This window comes from Akebia trifoliata, chromosome 5, assembly GCF_017979445.1.
Source record: "Akebia trifoliata isolate Shusen 1 chromosome 5, ASM1797944v1, whole genome shotgun sequence".
NCBI lineage: Eukaryota > Viridiplantae > Streptophyta > Magnoliopsida > Ranunculales > Lardizabalaceae > Akebia > Akebia trifoliata.
Window position 1 is genome coordinate 33,184,576 of NC_141379.1, and position 17,060 is coordinate 33,201,635.

The 17,060-nt window shown below is 33.3% G+C and overlaps 2 protein-coding genes and 1 pseudogene across 3 annotated transcripts in view; 1 reads left to right on the plus strand and 2 right to left on the minus strand.

The window, feature by feature from the left end:
* Nucleotides 1-3,812: 3,812 nt before the first annotated feature.
* Nucleotides 3,813-4,472, minus strand: LOC147402361 (protein DMP2 pseudogene; annotated as a pseudogene).
* Nucleotides 4,473-9,693: 5,221 nt separating this feature from the next.
* The window catches only part of LOC147402362 (histidine-containing phosphotransfer protein 1-like), a 44,658-nt gene continuing 37,291 nt past the window's right edge, over nt 9,694-17,060 (plus strand). Inside the window, exon 1 of one of the 2 annotated variants that reach the window (XM_086443986.1) lies at nt 9,694-9,713. The gene's annotated coding sequence lies outside the window, so the exon portion shown is untranslated. The remainder of the gene's footprint in view (nt 9,714-17,060) is intronic. The other variant, XM_086443987.1, reaches the window with a different exon arrangement.
* LOC147402363 (proline-rich nuclear receptor coactivator) lies at nt 9,745-10,912 on the minus strand. Its single transcript, XM_086443983.1, has one exon. It carries the CDS (start codon nt 10,688-10,690, stop codon nt 10,178-10,180), a length of 513 nt encoding a protein of 170 aa, XP_086300109.1. The 5' UTR covers nt 10,691-10,912; the 3' UTR covers nt 9,745-10,177.

A 17,060-nucleotide genomic window follows, 5' to 3' on the forward strand; every position in this document is an offset into this window, starting at 1 on the left:
TAAACATTATAAGAATGAATTCTAGTCATTGGATTTGACTGTTATTTTAGTAATCTCTCAACTGTTAAGAATCACCAATAAAATTTAATGATCTTGTGTGGATCTAATTGAGTTTCGTGGGTTACATGGTTCGGATTTGAGCTACAGGTCAATTCAGTCCCACATGTTCCCACAATTGAAACCTAAATAAAACATCGTTTCGAATCTTTTCGATTCTAATTTTAGATACAAGACCCTTGGAATCAAAACCAATCTTCCAAATACCCACCCATTGAGTACATGTCGATAAGATAAAAAGTATTTAGTTTTTACTAATTGTACTTATTTATTGGGAGTCACATCCAATGCATGTGCCAAGCATGGTTTTTAAACTTGGTATCGTGTCTCGTCTCGTTAAGCTCTGATACCGAGTTGTCTCGAACGAGTTTTCCGATATGTTTGAGACATCTCGTGAGATAACTCAAAAAATTAAACGTGAGACGTAAAATTCGGTCAAATAATGACTTTGTGAGTTGGTCTCGTTCAGCTCTGATATCGAGTTAACTCGAACGATACGTCTCGATCTCGGATGAGTTTAAAAACCATGGTGCCAAGTCAAAATTAATGTACTAGAAGTTGGCATGTGTAAACCCACATGTGTAGCCGTTTGACATTTGGTGTAAATGACATAAGAAATGAGAGAAAATTTCTCTTGCCCAAGTTGGAAAAAGGAAATTTTCCGATTGGATCATTTTGTGGCATTCAAAAACATGATGCGAATGCCCCGGGGTTGTCAAGGATGAAATTCTATGAACTTTAAAAAGAAAGATTATTTTTCACAATTGAATTTTAATTTTAATTTTAAATTTAAGTGATAGATCGCAGTCAACATCTTTGATCAAGTTCGAATTTATTATTATTATTTTTTTAATTTCTTATTTGAATGAGTGTTTTCACGAAATTTAAAAGGCTGCAGAGTTAGATTGTGAACATAATTTGCGGGCAGGGGAGACATTTTATATATTGCTAACGTCACTTTTGCCACATGTCAAATGATTGTTGGGCTGTGAGTAGAAAATCACTCAAATCCACATGTCTCTCAAAGGATTATTTGTAATTTTAAATATTAATCAAATGGTGGTTTTGAAGATTACATATTAAAAAGGGTATTTTTTATAATTTTGAAAGTTAACCATCAAGGTTTTATTAAAATTGCAACTTCGACGGGTTGGAAGGTCAACTCAAGCTCAATCCAAATTTGTAGAACCCTCAACCCGACCATCGGGTTAGAACTTAGTAACCTAAGCTCAACTCGAGATTGAGCTTCTAAATCAGGTTGAAATGTATACATTTTCTCATTCACTTTTCCATGAGATACATTTTCTCAAGAATTCGTATGAAATGTATGAATTCCCTGCAATTTGACTCTTAGCGGAGAAAATTGGATATAATAAAATGAGTCGTGCTGCAGTAACCTCAAGATTGGACCTTATATCGCACAGTGGATAGGAATCATATATTCTTTTGTACTCGTATCTCGAGAAAAGTATCATGGTTTTGATAGACTTTCACATCAGGGTGTGCGATGTGAGGTCACTTCAACATTATTCTAAAAAAAAATTCATGGAGAAATTAGCAATAAACTTATTTTTGGCCGAATTTTTGACCAAAATTTTGAAATCCAAAATTGAATGGAACTCGAATTTTTCAAAAATTGAATTTTTGCCATATTCCGAATTGCTAACAAGGCTCAAGATGTAGTCAAGATTCATGTGTACTAGCAGAATTTTTTATAGAAAAATTCTAAAGGTTTCAGATCCTGACACCTTGATGAGAATTATAGATCTCAGATATTTAAACATGAATAAATCAAGAAATAGCAAATTTTGTCGACGAGAACGGAAGTTATAATCGTTCAAAAACGGACATGCTCATGAAACGATCTTTAGACCTTTTCTTAGAAAAATCAAAAGGGTGCTCTTAGCTCCGACTCCATGATGAAAAGCATTGACCTTGGAAAGATAAGCAATCTAAAGCCAAGAAACATCGAGTTTAATTAACAAAAAATGCGACTAGAAGATGATACAGCGACCATGTTCTACTACAATTTCTATTAAAGACTTGTGATATTTAACCAATATTTTAATTACTCTAAACTTCTAATTTTCAACACTATTTCTCATGAATTTGAATTATTTCATAGTTAACCCATCAAATGAAGATAAAATAATAAATAAAAATTACTTACCTTGAAAATTGTTTGTTGAATCTTTAATGAAACTAAGAACTCCCCTTGTGCCCTTTGATCTTAGTATCACTAAACTAATCAAATCAGAGAAAATAATTAGTGCTCCATAGTAGAGAGAAATGGAAGAATTTATTTTTTGAGAGATAAGAGAGAGCATACTTTTGATAGATGGAGAACTTTATATAATAGTTGTGTGGGGGTACAAAAATTGAAATTCATCTACAACATTTATGGTTTAAGAGAATTCTCTTTTTTACTAATTTCACCCCCACACATGCATTCAAGCTAAGATGTCAAGGTCAAAGTATTATACAAAGCCCATAACCATTCGAAAATTTGAAGGACACTTGTCTCATTGGGCTGCCAGCCCATTTATAGAAAATGGGGAAAATCAGTTGATGGACGGTTTTCCTTCTAAATACCTCTCTAATTTTTGGCGGTAAAGTTAGTAATCATTATCTTTCTAAATACACCCTCATCGCAAGAAAAGTTTTCAAAGTATCCAAAATACCCTTTCTCACCTCTTTAATCGTACCTGAGTTTTTCACCGTGATTGTTATATATTCTAAAGATTTGTGATTATAAATGACTAATGAGAAGAACAACATAAGCTTAATTTTAAAGATTATATGTAACTTTCAATTTTATTCCAACGATTTGTAACAATGAATAACATGATGATTTTGAAGATTTAATCATAACATTTTGGCTTGAGTGTCCATTCCTTTATTATTATAAAGGGTGTTATTAACATGTGTCCTCGGGCACACGTTAAAGTGCAATAAATATACTTTGAAAATTGGATTTTATATCAAAACTGCCCTTAAAATATATATATATATATATATATATATATATATATATATTTTACTACATTCCAATTTTCAAAATGTGTTTATTGCACCTTAACGGGTGCTCTTTGGGCACAGGTTAACGAAACCTTATATATATATCAAGGGACATATGAAAAAACATATGTAAAAACAATGTAACATTAATAAATTTTCAAAATATGGGTCAGAAGTTTCGGATTGAGTTGATTTTTTGTGAGGATGATCTCTATGATAGGAAGATCATCCGGGAAAAAAAATATCAGTCAAATCTGAAATTTCTAACCCCATTAAAAGTGATTTAGAATGTGAATCGTCGATTTTTTGCCAATAATTTGTAAATCACTTTTGATGGATTTAGAAGTTTCAAATTGAACTGATTTTTTTGTGAGAATGGTCTTCTCATCATAGTGACCATCCTCGCAAAAAATCAGCTCAATCCAAAAAATCTAACCCATATTTTGAAAAACTATTGTATTTTACATATGTCCCATGAACCCTCCCCCCATGTATATGTGTGTGTGTGTGTGTCCACGCGCGCGCGTTTCATGTATTTCTTGAAGATTTATCTAGTGGTGAATTCGAAATTTGAAAAATTAAAAAACCTCAAACTTGATATTGAAGATGGGGTATCTCTAATATTGATGAAATCGTACCGAAGTATGTCTAAAAAGAAAAAAGAAAAAAAAAAAAAAAAAACTTTGAATTAGATTATGAAGTAACAATAATCCAATATATTAATTCTAAAACACCCTTCAACTTGTCGAATCAGCCGTATCCGAGTGTCCGATACTCTTACGAGAAGTAGGAAAGATTACAAATACAATACTAGACAAAAACCCAACACCAACTGGTAAATTAACCAACAACTCATTAGAATTAATTCCACGACGGCTAAAGAAACACATTTGTACATCAGAGTCACTAAAAGCTAAAGAAAGAAAAACCAAACAAGTGAAGAAAGCATGAACAAGGTCTACACCACGTATTCTATACTTACTCAAGTCCATTGATCTAATGTTACTTTCTTCAACATCACTACAATCAGAATTCAACACGTAAAGTCCTTTATAAGTCGCGATACCGAAGTAAAGTTTGCCATCGTTGCTTGTAAAGGTATCGGTGAAAGTAAAGAAGAAACATGAGAGGGTGCAGAATATAATTAGAATGACAGTGAGGTACTTGTTTGAAATATGACAAGTTCCATAGTTGGTGAAGGTGGGGGAGAGAGTTTGGAAGGCAAGAACGGTTCCACCAGGTAGAAGTTTTATCAGGTTTGCTGTTGTTCCTAGAGTTTTGTCCACGGCACCCCGGCTGGTTCCGGTGGTTGGTGTAGTTTGGGGTTGTGGGTCAGATGCCGATGAGTCAGCCATGTGAGAGAGAGAGAGAGAGAGAGAGAGAGAGAGAGAGAGAGAGAGATGTTTTGAACTTTGAAGCGTAGAAGAGAATAGATATGAGTGTTGGGAAGAAAGAAATTAAACCAAGAATTATAGATGTATGAGTGATGATCATGTCCTTATGGGGAGTGAGTTTGCAATATAACTCCTGGTCTCCTTTCCCACCACGTGGTACTCTATGCTTGGCCCACTGATTGTTATAACTAACAGGAGAGCCAACGGATTGGGTTTGGATCAGATTAGTTCGAAATTGGTATTGATCCAATAAGGAATATATTAACCCAAATACAAGTCAGATACGGACCTGATCCGATATGATATAACTTGCTTCAATACGATCCGAAAAAATCAATATTTTTGTTTCCTAAGATTAATCCAAAACCAATTGATCCAATAAAGTATCGGATTAATTCGTAATTAACTTACAAGAATCCAAATTCTCGATTTGGAACAATAGTTATCAGATTGGATTTTGAGTCTGATTTGATCCGATCCATTGATACCCATATAGTAGCTATGGATAAAAAAATATGGTTGATTAATTGATGATTTATGGTATTTATATATTTTTTTTCAAACAGTTTATCTGAAAGGGTGTCTCAGGTGAGAATGGTGGGTGATTAGGAGTTAGGTAATAATCTAGTGCTTCTACTTGGTAGGAAGTCGTTTTCATATTTCTTAGAATTTGATTTTTATGGTGTTTGGGACTTTGGGTATGTGAGGTAAACACGTTTTAAATAAAATACTTAAGAATTGATCCAACACACAAACACCCAAATCTTAATGTAAGATACGATTATGATATTATTTTTGAATTTTTCTAAGTCATTTAATAATTCTATTAATTTCCTAAAATTTACCCCTTTTCTTATAACAAAATATATCTGTTGGTCTCAAAACTGACTTGACTTCCATCTATGATATTTGATCTCCACTAATTGGCAAACTCCATTTGATATTGTTGGATTTTAAGATTCTTACAATTACATTTTGACGATCAAATTAATAATAATTTCAATAAAATGATGGGGTTTTGCATCCTTCCAAAAAGAAAATATCTTAAGTTCAAGTTCCCTTGTTAGTCATCCAACCATTGGGATTTATCCCTATTTATCTAATATATGTTGCTTGTGAGATATTGCATGTACCCAAGAAATTTGGGTGAGATATGGTATTTTAAAAGGTCAGTTGCATTGTTGCAAGGTACGAAACCCCCATCATAAAAAAAATAATAATAATAATAATGACAAGATTTTATCTTTCATGTCTTTGCCTTAAACTCATCTAGTATTTCTAATCCTTGATTGCATCTATGTCAACCTATTCGTATTTTTTATACTATTATTAAAATGGTACAATTAGAAAGTTCTGGTTGAGTTTTTCAAAACAAAATGTTATATTATATTGACAAGACTAATGATAAATGATGACGGCTAACAAGGACACAAAATCGATGATATTTTTCCTTGTGTATCTCAAAGAAAAAGATCTATGATTATGTGCCCTTGCCATATCAGTCGTGTATAAACCGTGTATGTTTTGACCATTGACTACTATCATTAAAACAAAAACTTGTCATAGACATTCCTGGATATATTAAACCTTTGGTTGCAACTAAGAATATTCCTTGACCTAGGCAAAAGGACAAACACATAATTAAACTATAGATTATTTTTCCTACCTATTACCTTTTAAAAAGAAAATAAATGTGAGAGATAGTAAACTTTAGTCAAGCAAATGCGACAATCGATATAAATTTACACTACGTGAAAATAGGAAAATTTGACAAAAAAAATTGACGGGCCAAGGCCCATGAATTTTAGAAATTGAATTTTGATAGTCTAGGACCATCAAAATTCTTGATATTCCCAGATTTGACAGTTTAGAGTTGTCGAATTTCTCTCATCCTTCATTAATTTGACAGTTTCGATCCGTCAAAAATAAAAATTTGACAATAAAAAATTCGACACCAATTCAACCTCTTTGTCCGTCAAATTTGGACTTTTTTCACATTGTGTTAAATTCTCCAGCAACAAAAAAATTTCCCCCAATTAGAACCCGACCCACTACTCCTAGTGCTCTTTGAAATTTCTATCTTAAATGAAAAACAAGCATCCTCTACTTTAGCACACTTGATGACATTCACACAAGCAAAAGAAGATGAAGTTATAAAGACCATCATCATTAACATCAAACCCCATAGATTTGGGATCAACTAAACAAATCATATCGATTTTTTAATTATTACGTGAATTATTATTTTAGGTCAACTGATCATATAAACATTTGACCTTTTTCCTTGGTATTCTACGGAAAAAAAATAAGCTCATTGATAATTTTTAGCCATTAATTAAATTAAACATTACAAAAATGAATTCTGATCATTGGATTTGACTGTTAAGAATCACCAATAAAATTTAACGATCTTGTGTGGATCTAATTGAGTTTGGGGGGTTCCATGGTTCGGATTTGAGCTACTGGTCAATGGGTCAATTTCAATTGTCCCACATGTACCCACAATCGAAACCTAAATAAAAGATTGTTTCGAATCTTATTAATTCTAATTTTGGATATGAGACCCTTGGAATCAAAACCAATCTTACAAATACCCACCCAGCGAGTACATGTCGATAAGATAAAAAGTATTTAAGTTTTACTAATTGCATGTGCCAAGTCAAAATTAATTTACTAGAAATTGGCACGTGCAAACACACATGAGTATTTTTTTTCTCACAGTCTAACAGCCGTTTGACATGTGGTGTAAATTACATAAGAAAATTTCTCTCTTGCCCATGTTGGAAAAACGAAATTTCCTGAACATATCATTTTGTGGCATTCAAAACATGATCCGATGCCACGGAGTTGTCAAGGATGAAATTCTATGAATTTTAAAAAGAAGGATTATTTTTCATAGTTGAATTTGAATTTTAAATTTGAGTGATAGATCGCCGTCAACATCTTTGATCAAGTTCGAATTTATTATTATTAATTTTTTAAATTTCTTATTTGAATGAGTGTTTTCATGAAATTTAGGAGGCTGCGGAGTTAGATTGTGATCGTAATTTGCAGGCAGGGAGAAATTTTCTATATTGTTAATGTCACTTTTGCCACATGTCAAATGATTGTTGGGCTGTGAGTAGAAAATCACTCAAATCCACATGTCTCTCAAAGGATTATTTGTAATTTTAAATATTAATCAAAGGGTGACTTTGAAGATTACATATTAAAAAGAGTATTTTTTATAATTTTAAAAGTTAATCATGAAGGTTTTATTAGAATTGCAACCTGGATGGGTTGGAGGTTCAACTCAAGCCCAACCCAAGTTTGTAGAACCCTCAACCTGACCATCAGGCTAGAATTTATTAACCTAAGCTCAACTCGAGATTGAGCTTCTTAATCAGGTTGAATTTGGATTAATCTAAATTAGATAATTTTGGATGGGGTTGGACTCAATGAACAAATCTAATTTCATTTTAATCTACTAATAAATTTTATTTTATATCTTAAAAAATAAATATAATTTATAAAAAAATAAAACAACCTATAAATAAATTTGCATACAACCTCCAAATCCATTAATTTTCATATTATAATTTTTTTTTCATTATTTTAGAGATATATTTAAGAAGAGAAAACAAATATATATATATATATATATATATAATATATATATATATATATATATATATATATATATATATATATATATATATAATATATATATATATATATATATTAAAACCTCAACCTGAGTCAACCCGAATTCAATTTGGGTTGAGATTTCCTCGCTTGGGCTCAACTCACTTTCCATTCAACCCAACCCAGGCTCGCCCATCAATCGGGTTGAGTTTGGATTAGCTTGCCCAAGTTGCAGCCCTAGGTTCTAGGGATGTGGGATTGTAATTTTCTTGATTTTTTCCAATGTTATCTTGATTATATTAAATTAAAATGTAAAAATGAGGGCATTTTTGAAATTCAAGACCAACACACCTTGGAAATAAGCATGACGGTACTATAATTAAATTTCCAAGGTGTAGTCATTGCACTTTAACATGCCCTAAACACATTAACAAGACCAATAAATGCCCCCACCTTAATACAGAAGTGAGCTCATATCGAATGTCAAATTGTTTAGGAACCATAGATGCTTTTCATTTCACCGAGATACAAGTGAAAAACATCTATGGTTTTGTGCATATCTCCACATTAGAGAAGTGCGAAATGAGGTCACTCCAGCACTACTCTTTAACTTAATATAATCAAAGTTATTTTAATTTAAAAAAATCAAGAAAATTACAATCTCATGTCCCTATATCAAGTTGGTTAGTTTGCAAATTACAAAAATATCTTTTTAACTACATAATTTTCAAAATCATCATTTAATTAATTTTAAGGTGAATTACCATTTCGTGAGCTGAAAATGAGTTATTTACAATTCCAACTATCAATTCATTTTAATTCCAAAGTGTGACCGGTCACATTTTCATTAAAAAAAATTTCAAAACGATAATGAATTAGACGGTTTTAAAATGACTATTTTGCATTTTTAAAGTGACTAATTGGATTTAAAAACCTCCGAATTCATTCACGTTTAGGTAATTAAAATGAATAGTGGATTGATCAATTTTTCCTAAATATTTCTTAATTTTAAATTACAAATAAACCCTTCACATAGATGCAACCTTCAACTGATTATAACCCTTCCCATGTTTTGAAAAATGTTTTGCCAAAATGTTTGCCAAAATGTTTGTTGCTGAAAGGGACCCTAGATATATATATATATATATATATGGGTCCCGTTCGCCACCCTTAGTTTTACCACACACTTTAACAAACGCGTTTTGTCTTACATGGGTTAGAAGTTTCGGAATGAGCTGATTTTTGGTGAGGATGATCTCTATGGTGAGGAGATCATCCTCACCAAAAATCAGCTCATTCCAAAACTTCTAATCCCATCAAAATTGATTTACAAAAAATGGACGGTCCACGATTTTTCAACGTGTAAACATGGGGCTAAACATTTCGGAATGGGCTGATTTTTGGGGAGGATGATCTTCTAATCATAGAGATCATCCTCACCAAAAATCAGCTCATTCCAAAACTTCTAACCCATGTAGGACAAAAAACGTTTGTTAAAATGTGTGGTAAAACTTAGGGTGTTGAACATTTCCCTATATATATATATATATATATATATATATATATATATATATAGAGAGAGTGAGAGAGAGAAAGAGAGACAGAGAGAGAGAGAGAGAGAGAGAGAGAAAAGATGCACCGTTTCAAGAAGTTTCTAAACAAGATATTTTCTACAACTTATTCATCAGCTTTGTTTACAGAAATTACAATTACACTCACTACTACAAGGCAACAAATGAGGACTAATTATCCCTATTTTTTCTCTTATATGACAGAAGATGAAGATTTTCAATCCCTAAGAGAAGAAGAGAAGAAGAGAAGAAGAGAAGATTCACGTTTAATAAATCACCAATCCAACACTACGACTTTAAAAATTACAAATTACAGAAACCCCCAAATTTCCTTAATAATACATATTTACCCCCCTATAGAATAACATTTTCGGTCTTTGATTCGCCCCCAAATTTTAGATCTCCTTTCCATTTTTAAAAAATCAGAAAGATCAAATCTAAAGATCTAGAAGACAAGATCGACGAAACCGATAATATAATTTCAGATCTATTGATACCTAGATCTGTAGCTGTTTAATCAAGACGTAGTAGACGTCTCAGATCCTTCGTTGCTGAGTCGTCAACAATCGCCAAACCTTCTTTCTTCTTTGAAAAAGTCGGTAATGGCAGAGATCTTGGAGATGGAGACATAAAGAAAGCTGATCCGGCGTAAACATCGTCGGATCTGATGGATTTCTCATCCCTAATTTGGATCTGCTTCAGAACTATTTCTGGCTCTGATTCTCCATTAGAAGAAACACTTTTCTTCATCAAAGTTTCATCTTTTATCTTGAAATCAAGATATTCTCCACGCTTTAAGATCGTCACTCGTCCCATAACGATATTGTTCTTTGAAGATCTCGATTGATCCACCGTTGATTTCTTCGAAACCAACGGTTCTGATTGAGCGACTCGTTTCTTTTGTTGAGGCCTAATGATCGGTTTCCTGTTAGATCTAGCGTTAGAATTCCGACGAGGCATGACTGAAGGGACGACTCTCAACCGTTCGATCAAATAATCTTGAGGGCGTAAGATCTCTGTTCCCATGGCTAATTATGATAATAAAATCTACAGATTTTTGGGGAAATTTAAGGGCGAATTATGATTATAAAATCTACAAATTTTGGGGGAAATTTAAAGGGAGAAATCAAAACGCGTGTAGAGAGTAAGAGAGGGAAAAAGAGGGGCTTGGTTGGGTTTCGTCAACCCTTCTCCTTCCTCCTCGAAGAGTAATCTTTCTTTTTTTTTTGATCTGTAATTTCTGGGAAGGTTCGTTCGAGTTTATGGAGAGAGACAGAAGGGGAAGACCGTGTGTATTCAACGTTGACAAGTGGCAGACTTGGAATGGGTCATCCATAATCCTTCTTTATCTTCACTTTTCACCCAATCTAACGGAAATTGGTAATTTTTTAGGGCTTTAGGCTTTATCTGACTAACGGTGTTAGTTACAGTTGCGTGTCTTTTCTTACGAGACAAATCATTTGAGTTACGTCTGACGATCTTGACTTTGACATTAACGGCTGATCTTTTTTGCCGTTATAACGATTATAACAATAATTACCAAATAATCTTTTTTTTATTCTTTTACTTCACAGGTGGGTGAGCAAATGCACATGTTTCAAAAAGGTTTATATGTAATTTAAATTATTAATTAAAAGATTCTTATAGATTAGATAGTAAGGCTTTTTATAGATTTAATAGCAAAAAAATGGGTTTTTAGTGATTCAAGCCCCAAGTTAAGAGTTAAGGCCTCAAATCTTATAAATTAGGAGTTTGATATTGAAAGTTGTCACAGCAATAAAATATAGACATAGGGGGTGGTTCATGGGACATATGTAATGATTTTTCAAAATATGGGTTAGAGGTTTTGGATTAAACTAATTTTTTAGGAAGGATGGTTATTATAATGAGAAGATCATCCTCACAAAAAATCAGCTCAATATGAAACTTTTAAATCCATCAAAAGTGATTTACAAATTATTAACAAGAATTGGTAAAAAAAATCAACGGTCCACATTCTAAACCACTTTTAATAAGGTTAGAAGTTTCAGATTGGACTTTTTTTTTTTTTTTTTTTTGCGGATGATCTTCCCATCATAGAGATCACCCTCACAAAAAATCAGCTCAAATCGAAACTTCTAACCTATATTTTGAAAATTTATTAACGGTACATTGTTTTTACATATGTCCCTTGATCCGTTCCCATATATATATAAGGAGGTGTTCCATTGTGCCAAACATTTTTCAAAATAGGGGTTAGAAGTTCCAGAACAAGTTGATTTTTTGTGAAGATGATTTCTATGAAGAGATCATCCTTACCAAAAATTAGCTCATTCCGAGACTTCTAACCCTCATTTACAAGTTGAAGAATCGTTGAACGTCTGATTTTTGTAAACTACTTTTGATGGGATTAGAAATTTTGGGATGGGTTGATTTTTGGTGAACATGATCTCCTCATCATAGAGATCATTATCGCAAAAAATACCTCATTCCGAAACTTCTAACCGATACATTGAAAAATTGTTTGGCACAATGTTTGGGTCTTTTTAGGGCCTCCGAACACCACCCATATTGTTATTTACCTTATCTGACGTTAAACATGTCACTATTGTCCTTTGCAAGTGTAATTATTACACGTTTTCAAAATATAATATATTTTTCTCACCTCTATCATTTTCATTGATGCTTTCATCGTAATAGTCAAAGAAGATGATGAATAAGATTTTAAATAGAGAAGAGATTTCAAAAGAAGATTGAAAACACAGATATGAAGAAGAAGAAGAAGATTTCAAATAGAGAAAAAAATGTAATTGAAAAATGAAAAAGTGCCTTTGTAATGAAGTATATTACCTTTGTAATGTAGTGTAATTTATTTGTAGCACATCACATTATCGAATGATATCAAACTGTATAAAGGCATCGTGTGTATATCATTGTATCATGCTAAGTTGTCACATATCTTTTTAGATGTGAAATAGTTTCCTTTACATGTGTAATTATTACACTATTTCATATATCTCACCTCATCATCATTTTCGTTGTAGCTTTCATTAGAATAAGTGAAAAAAATAAAAAAGATTTCAAATAGAGAAGAAGAAGATTTTAGATGAAGAAGAGGTTTCAGAAAAAAATTGAAAATATAGACATGAAAAAGAAGAAAATTTCAAACAAAGAAAAAGATGTAATTGAACAATGGAAAAATGCCTTTGTAACAAAATAAATAGTTTTTGTTCCGTAGCGTAATTTATTTATAACGTAGCGCATTATCGAATGATATCAAATTTTATAAAGGTGTTGTGGACATGGGTTTTTCAACTCTTTTGAAACATCCCTCCACTTTGGAGGATTTTCAGCACGGAGCTAGCATCGACACGGAGTCGGTAAAACATTTTGAAAAGAAATTACATCAGCACGAAGCTGGCATCGACATGGAGTCGGAAAAACATTTTGAAAAGAAATTACAACAGCACGGAGCTGGCATCAACACGGAGTTACGAACCCCATGTCTAGCCCACTTCATATAAACTCAGACCTTAACCTCTTTTTGTACCTTTTCACTACACCTAACCTTAGCCAACACTTCGTCCCACCAAAAGTCCTTTCAGATCAGGGAATGTTTTAAGGCATCATAATGACTGTGGCAGCACCAATGATCTGGTAACTTGATCCGGACCTCAAGTCTTATTAATCGTTGGAAGAATCGAGAGGGGAGTCCAAGTCGGATATTCGAAAAAAAAAAGAGTACTCGAAGTGTAGAGTGGCCGATCTCGCGACTTAACTTGAGTTGCCGAGCCACGAATAGTCGTTAGCAAACTTGAGAGGGGAATCTAGATCTGTTACTCAAGAAAGAGTATATCAGTAAATTCATCGCATAACTTACGCCTATTTGCGCCCGTATTTATGTTACTCAGAAAAGATATGCCAAAAGTATGAAACGATGACTGTCAAGAAGCTTTCGACAAAATAAAAAAATATTTGCTCAATCTGTCAGTCTTGGTTTCTCCTATGTCAAGGCGACCCTTACTGATGTATATCTCAATGCAAGAAACGTCAATGGGTGTGTACTAGGGCAACACGATAAATCAGGACGGAAGGAGCATGCCATCTACTATCTCAGCAAATTCATTGGATTTTTGTAGGTTTGGGCCTCGGAGCCCATTCCAATTTTACGATTTTTGGGGCATTTTGCATCGAGGGCTCGGTCAAATTTGGGTGTTTACAGGTGTCATGTGTAAATTGTCATGATATGTTGAGGAATCATGTGATTGTAACCTTATTTACTTTTTTTTATGTATATTTTTTACTATGAGGAAGATGAGACAAATGGATGTAAAGTATGGAGGTTGGAGCTAATACCAAAAGTTTCGTTATATAAAAATTGAATTTCTTTACTTAATAATAACGTTTTGTTATTATTAATCGTGTAAAAATGAAGGGACAAATAATATACTAGTTGCTTAAAAGTGTAAAAATGAAAAAGATAGCAAAATACCCGCAACCAAAATTTCATGGAGAAGGAAATTGCATATAAAAATGATGAAGTAAGCTTCAATAAGAAATTTTGTGTAAAATTATTCATACCATCTACTACGTACTAGATTTTAGGTCTAGGTAATAACTTCCAAGATAAACCTGGGAAGGTTGAAGGGTATTTCAACTTTTTGGTTAAGTGAGAGGGTAAACTCCCAATTCAAAAGAAATGATACCTGAACTCTTAAGTTGTGAAAATTAGTAGTCCGAATCATTAAAAACCTTAGTAACAAAGGATTTTTTGTAATTTTCACAAGCAAGGGTTGCAACCCTAATTATATTAAATTTAAGGGTATTTCAATCTTTCGACAAGTACTTATTTTCCCAAATGTGATCTGGTGTTAGTTCCTCATTAACGACAACAATCAAGGGATCTATATCATCAATTAGGAAATGTGGAGGAGTTTCTCTAGTATTTATCAAAATATAGAGAGGTATGTCAAAATCACTTTAAATTTATATATAAAAGTGAGGGCATTTATGACCACTCAAATTTTGGTGTCAAACCACTTGTACTCCGTCTTCTCGAATTATAGGGTCTTGTTAACATGTGCCCTAATGGCACATGTTAAAGTGCAATAAATACACTTTGAAAATTGAATTTTGTACCAAACATGTCCTTTATTTATTTTTATTGAAATACCCTTTGATTCCAACTTCCAAAGTGTATTTATTGCACTTTAACGTGTACAAAATCCCTCATTATAACAATAGTAAAGGGATTTTGTTAACATGTGCCCTGAGGAAAAACTTTGAAGCATGCAGCTAATTCCAAATTTTGAAGGAAACCTCTCCATTGGATTGCACAAGGCATTTTCAAGGAGGTGTTTCAAATTTTGATGAAAATGTAGGAGTATTAAATAAATTCAAAACATCACGTGTCTTGTAACGAGGAGGGTTCCTTCAAAATTTGAAGCGGGTTGCCTACTTCAAAGTCGGGTTCATGCCCCAAGGGCACACGTTAAACTACATTAAATACACAAAGGTATTTTTGGTAAAACATAATCTTTTGAGGATATTTTTTTATTATAGGAAATTCAACTTCCAAAGTGTATTTATTGCATTTAACATGTGTCCTTGGGCACACCTTAACAAGACCCATAGTAAAGATATATAGAATAGAAAATGGTGTAATAGAGTATATCAATTGAGATGTTAGTGCCAAACCAAGCCCTTATTAATTTGACAAAGTCATCTGTAGATGCTGAAATTAGCTCTATACTTTTCCTCTCTCCTAGTTCGGGCGGACCTGCAAATCAGCCCACTCCGACGATCAAGTTAGATAAGTTGATCAATGTTAATTTAGTTTTAGAGAGAAGAAGAATGCCCACCTCTTTTACCCATAGTCCTCTTCCTTTTATAAGCATTGAACTTGATCGTTTTCTGTGCCATCCGTTGAAATGACCCATGGCAGGTGGCTTACTAATGGCAGTTAGCTCACTCTCTGACTCATCAGCTGCAACTGCTCTGTCAATCCTGACATAATCAAAGTTGATCTGACATGGTATGGATTGTCAGGGCTGTCAGTCAATAGCACATCTGTCAGATTCGTCCTGTCGACCTATACTGACGCCTGATATCCACCGAGCATGTCATCCGTGCTACTTAATGGACTGGTGGTACAAGTCCGAGCTGAACATCTGTGCATCTGAGGATTTTAGTCAACCGGGCCCACATATCAGGCCATCCGAGCTTCATTCGAGCCACGTGTCCATAATTGAGAATTTCCCCCCACATCATCTATGACAAAAGTTTATTTTATTCTCATTGATTTGTAAGTTAGAATTAAATAATTAACCAAATCGAGCAAAGTGGAAGTGAAGTGATCTCAGTTACCAAAGGGGTTGAAGAGGACAAGTTTAAGAAAACAAGGAATTTTAGAGAGAGGTTGAAAATCAGGGTATTTCAATTATTATCATTTTGTCCCTCATCTCCTAAGTTTAAAATCTAATTATACAATAAAATATAATTAGATAAGTGGTCCTTTGATTCATACGACACCCAATAATGTTTTTGGGGGTTTCACATGGTCGTACTGTCCATAAAGATAAGTGGTCCTTTGGTCCATGTAATGCAATTGATAAAGATAAGTGGTCCTTGACTCATGTAACCCGAAAAAAAAAAAAATTGTAGCTGTCATGATCTAATCATTTTTTTATGCTCTTTATGTTTTCAAATTTGTACCATGCCCCGGCCTCAGTCTTTTCTTATGGACTAATAAAAAATGACAAAAAGATCTTTGATTTTTTTTCAAAACTAATCATGTTGATGATGATGATGATGACAACGACGAAGATGAAGATGACTATGGTGTAGTGATGAAGATGAGGGTATTTAGACAACAACAAAAAAAAAAAAAAAAATTATGTCTATATGAGAAGACTGAGGTCAAGGGGTGGTATGTCATTAGTTTGATTACACTACTGACTACACAAGGAAGTATCTCGAATAGAATAATCCTGAAGTGACCTCAAGATTGTACCTCATATCGCACTTTCCTGACGTGGAAGTGAGTAAGAACCATCTCGATGAAAAGCATCAAAGGTTCCTACACACTTCCACCTTAGGAAAGTGCGATATGAGGTACTCTTGAGGTCACTCCAGCACGACTCGGGTTGCTCCAAAATTTTGAAATGGCTTGACCGCTTCAAAGTCGTACTCATGTACAAATTGGATTCATGTTCTCATTTGGGTCACATGGACATGGACTATCGTGTTGGACCAAATGTAACTCAGTCTTGCTGAGTTTTTGGTCTAACATTAGATTAAAATTTATTTTTTATTTCTATGGCTAATCAAAGACTTTGAAGATGGACAACCAGTGAATTCTCAAATTTAAAAGTCAAATTCAACAGTTAAAAAAATGTCTATTTTTTAGAGTCCTTAA